This window comes from Lottia gigantea (assembly GCF_000327385.1).
Source record: "Lottia gigantea unplaced genomic scaffold LOTGIsca_541, whole genome shotgun sequence".
NCBI lineage: Eukaryota > Metazoa > Mollusca > Gastropoda > Lottiidae > Lottia > Lottia gigantea.
In genome coordinates this window covers 8,291-16,030 of record NW_008709854.1, presented here as the reverse complement: position 1 = coordinate 16,030, position 7,740 = coordinate 8,291, and the positions used below count along the sequence as shown (strand labels likewise).

The following is a 7,740-nucleotide window of genomic DNA, read 5'->3' as shown; positions in this document are numbered from 1 at the left end:
CATCCTCTTTAAAATGATAATTAAACTAAATCAATGTGAAAGATATGATACATATAATATTATGATATTAATGAAATTATATTTTCCTAGATATGGTACAGTCCTAAATATCTGTATCAAGCGTGGGACTTAATGGTAAAAGCTTCACCAAATTTTAATAACAGTGATCTATTTAGGTAAGGTCATTTTCAACAAAGCTCCAAGACCAGATAAAATTATGTAGAAAGACTGCAAGGTTCTTTGCCAGTTTCCCTGATAGAAACCTCTTATGCCTAATGAATATGTTCTCCATATTGACAATATGTGTTTTGGATATAAAATCCTGATTAGGATCGCTAGTTTTTCAAATTCTATTATTGAACGTAAGTCATTGCTTATTATCAGAGAAAACAAGCAAAAATCTACAACAAGAATATACTACAATACAAAGACTCTAAACTCTTCAATCCTGTACATTACATTTAATAAGTCTGATTTTTTTTGTAATTTATGCTATGTGTTAATTTTAACATAGATATGATCTAGTAGACATTACTAGAAACAGTTTACAAGTAATATCAATGAAGATGTATTCTGATATTCTAATGGCATACAGTATGAAAAACTCTACACAATTAAAGTAAGTATAGGGTTTTTTCAAGATTATAACATGTTGTCTTAGAAGGTGGCTTTGTTGAGCAATGGCAGTTTCATAGATTTGGATGGGGTTAGATTTTTATCGAGTCCAATTTGGGGAAAAAAGTAATTAAATCCTGAATTTTTGGAAATTTGAAACACTTTTCTTCAATATTATGAAATAAAAATGCATATTTCCAAATAAAAGAAATGTATCATTGAGGTCTCCCCTGGTCCATACTAATCGTATTCATAAAAATCATAATTTCAGACAAGCTGGCGATAGATTCATTATATTACTATCACAATTAGAAAAGTTGTTAGCATCAGATAGACACTTTCTGCTAGCTAATTGGTTAGATGATAGTAAACAATGGGGAAGTAATAGTAACCAATCTAGATTATATGAATACAATGCTAGGAACCAAATTACATTGTGGGGGCCCAATGGAGAGGTAAATTTTATAGTATACCAAAACACATTGAATATTTAAAAGAATTATAAGACCACCTACTATTCCAGAAGGCTTTCATTACAATACAGTCAATATAGACTGTCTAACCTCTTGGCAAAATATTGAAATAGGTTAAAAAAAAACTGTGCAATATACACACATATATACAGTATTGCAACACATGATTCTTGTCCTGTCTGTGTTCGTACAACAAAACAACTTAAAAAGATTTGAATGGTAGGATTTAAGGACTGAAACCAGCTCTCCTAAAAAGGATTTTAAGAAGAATTAGGCCTTTATAGTTCCAATGAGTTGCAAGCTGAGTTTTAGATAACAGGCAACACCATGCCATGAGGGAAGATTTGCAAGGAAATCTAAAGCTTTCTCAAAATATGTCAAGGTATCATAAGAGTGCTCAACCTGTAGTTCACAGGGCCAAAGTTGATTGTCTCAACTCACTAAACCAAATTCAAAATTTGTATCTTTCAGATAGTAGATTATGCTTCTAAACAATGGGCAGGCTTGTTTGCAGAGTAAGTAAACATATATTTACCTTCTTTTATATCAGTTCCAGGTTTTTGCAACTATGGAAACTTCTATTTTTAAGGCACACCAATTTTGTTTGTTTAGTACATAATACCATTTATTTTCAGTTTTTATCAACCAAGATGGCAGTTGTTTATAGATACTTTAATGAATTGTGTTCAAACGGTAAGAGACTATAAATTAAATCTTGATGGTCCAATACTTAGCTCTTACTGAGTTCTCAAGGGAACAGGCTATACCCAAGAGAAATATATCCAGCAGTTTTAGCGGTATTGCAATGCAAAAGACCTCTTTAAAATCAAATTGTGTCTGTTATTAGCCAAATGTATGCCTAGCTATATCTTTTTTAATATAAATTCATATTTCAACAGCAAAAAAAATAAATACAATATTACGAATACAATGAAAAAATGTTCTTTCAGGGGAAATCATTTAATGGTCAGGCTTTTAATGCTGATGTATTGGAAAAAGTAGAGAAACCATTCACATTTTCAAATAAAGTTTATTCTGGAAATCCAGTAGGTTAGTAGTTGATCTTGTCCTTAATTTTATTGCTCTGCTAGATAAAATTGCTATTTTAAAGGATTTTTAGCTGATCTTGTTGAAGTACATGTATTTTGGAAATTTACACTTGTATATAAAAATCTTAAGGAAATTAAAATACTATTGGATGTTTTAATAAATTATTTATGTTGTTTCAGGTGATTCGATGGCAATCGTAAAAACTTTACACGATTTCTACAGACCTCAAACTATACAAGATGAACTATTTTATACTAATCTATCGAGATGGTCCAGAAAAAATAAATATTTCATGAAGAACGTTAAAAGATGGAATAGAAAACAGTATTATAAAAAGAAACTGAGAACACACAATAGATATGTCATTCAAATGAACGTATAAACATCAAGTATCATGTGTTGGTTTTCTGGTAAAATGCAACTGGTTTCAAAGGCAACGACATGTTCCCATGTATATATATATACCCATTCAAGAATCTATGATATAAGACATATACATATACTAAATTGTCTTTCCCTAAATTACTTCCAAATGAATGGTTATTATCATAGTGCTTATGGAAATACAATGAAATAATAGTTTTTTGGTTATAGATCTAAATTACTTGTCTTTTGATATTTTAGCAATTTGAATTACTAACTATGAAATCCATATAATTTTTTCCATGATATTTTTGTTTTAGAAGAGCTTCCATTGATTATTACTTTTTTATAATTCTTGACATTGCCTCAGTGCCTTTCAATGTGTGCTTTGTATAAAGGAAAGGAAAGACTGTCTCATGAAATTAATACATCCAATGTTTTTTTTATGTATATATTATATTCCAAGTTGTTGTAGCTAATAAAATATATTTCAGCCATTAAATAACAATATCTAGTTTTGCTGATTGGATTAATAGGGTCCATCTGTTACGCAGTGGGCAATGAGGAAAATTTTTTGCAGTACACACCATTAGCTAAAGAATCTTTTACATGACAAGGGGAAAAGCATATTCAACAATCTAAAGGTACTATAGTGACCGACGATCTGCAGAACCTCAAGTTAGCAAGCATGCTTCTGCCTAATTCAATGTTAATGCCAGGCAAAATAACATGCGCCCACTACCAGTTGTCAGAAATGATCACAATATATTTAGTGGCTTAATAATGAATTTTCAAATAATCTTAAAATCATCTATAAGTCAAGGTAAAAACCTAAAACAGTTCATAAAATGTCTCATCACAGTACACACAAGAGCAATAATTCTGAAACGGTTCAACCAGTTATTACCAATTTCTAACTTGACCGCAATCTCATTAATATATACATGCATCTAGATTCAATAAGATTGCATAAAAACTGTAGTCTCTATCATGCCCGCAGGCCGAATTTGACAAGTTTTTACTAAGTCAATGGCAATAACTCCGAAACCCTCATCCGATTATTACCAATTTCGAACTCGACTGAGATGTTATCAACAAATACATGCATACCTAGTTTAATCTATGTTGGATAAAAACTGTAGTCTCTATTGTGCCTACAATCGAAATCTGACACGTTTTTACGAAAACAAGGGCAATAACTCTGAAACCATTCTTCAGATTATTCCTTATTTCGAACTTGACCGAGATCTCATCAATATATATATACACATGCATACCAAGTTTCATCAAGATCAGGTAAAAACTGTAGTTTCATTGTGCCTGCAAGTGAAATATGACGCGTTTTTAGTAAGTCGAGGGCAATAACTCTGAAACCATTCATCCGATTATTACTAATTTCGAACTTGACCGAGATCTCATCAATACATACATGCATACCAAGTTTCATAAAGATGAGTTAAAACTGTAGTCTCTGCAAGCTAAATTTTTACTTAGTCAAGGGCAATAACTCTGAAACCGTTAATCCGATTATTACTTATTTCGACAATACATACATGCATACCAAGTTTCATGAAAATAAGATAAAAATTGTAGCCTCTATCGTGCCTACAAAGCAAATTTAATGCATTTTTTCTAAGTAGAGGGCAATGACTCCAAAACCATTCATCCGATTAATATCAATTTCGAACTTGACCGAGATCTCATCAATATATACATGCATACCAAGTTTCATCAAGATCAGATTAAAACTGTTCTCTCTATTGTGCCAACAAGCCAAGATCGGATAAAAACTGTAGCCTCTATCGCGCCTACAAGAAATGTGAACAGACGGACAGACCGACCGACGGACGGACGGACGGACCGATCGACGGACATGGGACATGTTGTAGTATAAAAACGGGTCCCAAAGCACATGCTCTGATTGGTATAAGTCATTAGAACGGGACTGGCGTAGAAAAACCAAATACTCCAAAATTATAGAAATGTGTAGGTGTCTTACCTTCTTTAAAACTGTTTTTCGTGATATTCAGTAGACATAATTCAAAACACAGTTTCAAACATCCATATTACTGCAAAAATGAAATAAAATCAAATAATTTTTTTTGTCATTCTTTTTTTTAACAGCAGTGTGTAAAAGCGTTATTTTGCCATCCTTAAAAAGGGGGCGCAATTGTACAAATTTTGCATCAGGCTTGACATCGGCTGAATGTCCGGTTAAATTTTAAAATATTGATAATAACAGAACTTGCCTATTTGCAAACAGTATTTCATGCTTTTTGATACACAGGATTTCTTTCAAAACCAAAATTTAGCCTTCACCACCATCCATATAGCTGTCAATTGAAATACAATAAAACCAATTGAAGTTTAAAGTCTTGATAATGAATTGACAAGAGCTAGTATCATCCTATTTAGGCGGGTTTCGGATATAAATTGACGAGTCGAAATTTTAACATTTAAACTGAGATAATTCTGAACAGACATGGATTTGAAAACTCAAATTTCTGCCGTGAGCTGTGAACAGTATGATGATTGGTCAAAAAATGGCCTATCTGTCCCTTTAAATATGATTCAATTGACTTATCTTATCTAAAGCTGTAATGTTCTATACACAAGTTTTCTTTCAAACAAAAGTTCACAATGATGTGTACAATCCTCGTGCTACGTTCTAAAATTTGTATGATCTAAATTGTTTTCTAGAAAGATGAAAATTGAAAAAATGAATTAGATTCTACGTATTTTTTTTATTAGATTAGTCATTTCTACCTAACGAATGACCACGTGAATTTAATAATTCATACCATATGATTTGGATCCTATTTTGAACCAAATACAGCGCTATAGGCCAACTGTCCTATAAATAACGAGTGTAATGTTTTATAAGCGGAAAGCGGCCATATTCAATTTGGTGTTAAGAATAGTATTCTCAACAATTGGTTGCCTAGCAAGATACGCCCACTTTCCTGATACATTTTCAGTATATCAAGGGCGGTCACCTATCTGTGTCAAATCATGCCAAAAATCTAATTTGTACAAGATATTGTTGATTTACACAAACACACATTAATTAATAAAATTCTGACATAAACTGTCACCTCTATCGCCAACAAATTTTGATGCGTTTTTACTAAGTCAAGGGCAATAACCCAAAAACCGTTCATTAAAAGATAGCCAAATTCGAAGTCGTCAAAGATCTCATCATTATAAATATTAACACCAAATTTCATTTAAATTGGATGAAAACTGTTTACGTTCACAAGCTAATTGTGGACGGGCGGACAGGGGCGACGACAATATAGGACCACATTTTAATGTGGACGTATAAAAAGCACTGGCCTAAGTCATGAAATAAAAAATCAAAGGATGAGATAGTTGGTGTAGTAACATCAAATCAGCAAGTTCTTACTCCATTCGCTGGTACTTACTACGTTAGTGTTCGAGTGAGATGAGAATAGTATTCTCAAAAAGCACTGGCCTAAGTCATGAAGTAAAAAATCGAAGGATGAGATAGTTACTGTAGGACCACTGCAGATTGGTTAATCGAATATCTATTATTTCTATTATGTTCTATGTCAGGTTCAAAATAGTATGCTGGTCTACAACGAATGTTTACTTTGATATAAAATATAAACATGAAGACATAATATTTTAGGGACATTTTTCAGATCTTAGAAAGTTGTGGATTGAATTTCTGGGCAGTTTTAAGAAATAACTAGGTGGATCGGCTTGTAGAGGCACAGATTTATCAAACAGGGATCACAGAATCAAACAGTTAAGATGCAACATTCGTAAGAACTTGACAAGTTTCGACTCGAATTGGCCATAGTGCTGGTTGCACTTTATTTGAATAAAAAAAACCAATTGAATGAATGAACGAATGAATGAACGTAGTTACAATCAGCAAGCACGTTTTGGGAAAAAAAAAACGCTGCCAACACAAATCATTTTGATACGAAATTCAAATGATTAAATGACTGACTGAATGAAGAAAGAAAGAATTACCGAATGAATGAAATGAATGACAACAATTGTGAAAAATAATGTAGGCACGCATCGGACTATGCACGAAGATGTACCGAATGTTTCGGCCTATGCGTTTGTGAAATAGAAAATATTACTTAATATGTCATAATATTGAATGAATAGCATTAGGGACGAGAAATGCTATCAGACACAAGTCTCAAAATCGATTAGGAGATAATTTCAATAACTCACCTTTATCAAAACTGTTTTTCTAACGTTCAATACACAGAATTCTTTCTGTAACAAAATGAAATTCACATCAGCTACATCATCTAGCACGTGCAGCATTGATCAATAGAAAATTAACATGTGGTCAAAGGGGGAATACATTTAATAATATTGTAGTCCGTAATCAAGACTATATTTTGTGCTGCTCATTATTTAAGCCAGTTTGTAGTCAATTTTATTTTCAAATATTCCGATATTGGAAAGCCTTGTCTTACCAACCAAATAAACAATTATAAGCGAACAAGCTCCAGTCTTTTTTTTTCTAATTCGATCAGTTTCGATCAGGTGCCCTCGATATTTGGCTTCTCGGAATATCACACAGCTAAACAACTTTGTAATATTATTTTTAGTACAAATAAAGGTCAATCCATTGAAAGAATAAATTCAAATGATATATCGATGTAACTAACATAGGACCAGTTGAATAAACTACAACTACTGAGAAAGCCAATATCTACATCGAGACACTTTCTCGATAACCCGAAGGGTCAGGGTTTAATCCTGGTATAGGTGGACTTGAAAGCATGATTTTTCAACCAGGGATACCCTTAACAGTGATGCAGCGTCAAGTCGTTCGATGGTACAAAAATCGTAGTAAAATTCCCCCATTACACACTGCAAGATTTCATCTCTCTTAATTAGTCCAGAATGTGCAGATAAATGGTTAAGTCTAAGAAAACTACCTGTAAAATGTTTATGTCTGTCAATTTGCAGGCTGATGCAATTCATTAAATGGCTATTTTCGTTTGGGTATATTTTTTTCAATTGACAGACAAATAATTGGATGAATGAACATTTGTACAATTTTTAAGTTGTTTCGAACGCTGAGAGTGGTATACTGGATTATCTCTTGACGTATTGGAAGTAAGCAGTAGTCGATATTTACCAAGTATGAATTAATTTATTTCAACCGATTTTGTTCTTCAATAAAATTGAGGATCAATTCTCAAAACATAAACAAAGACAGTACATTATAAGTTTAAGTAAC

The 7,740-nt window shown here is 32.4% G+C and overlaps 1 protein-coding gene across 1 annotated transcript in view; it reads left to right on the top strand.

Annotated features, from left to right (window-relative positions):
• Window positions 1-2,520, top strand: part of LOTGIDRAFT_175910 (hypothetical protein) — a gene marked incomplete at both ends in the record, with an annotated part of 10,166 nt that extends 7,646 nt beyond the window's left edge. Inside the window, 7 exons of the mRNA XM_009062983.1 lie at window positions 91-176; window positions 515-619; window positions 887-1,070; window positions 1,560-1,603; window positions 1,724-1,781; window positions 2,039-2,138; window positions 2,318-2,520. Of these exons, the coding sequence (XP_009061231.1) occupies window positions 91-176; window positions 515-619; window positions 887-1,070; window positions 1,560-1,603; window positions 1,724-1,781; window positions 2,039-2,138; window positions 2,318-2,520 (780 nt within the window). The remainder of the gene's footprint in view (window positions 1-90; window positions 177-514; window positions 620-886; window positions 1,071-1,559; window positions 1,604-1,723; window positions 1,782-2,038; window positions 2,139-2,317) is intronic.
• Between the last annotated feature and the right edge of the window lie 5,220 nt (window positions 2,521-7,740).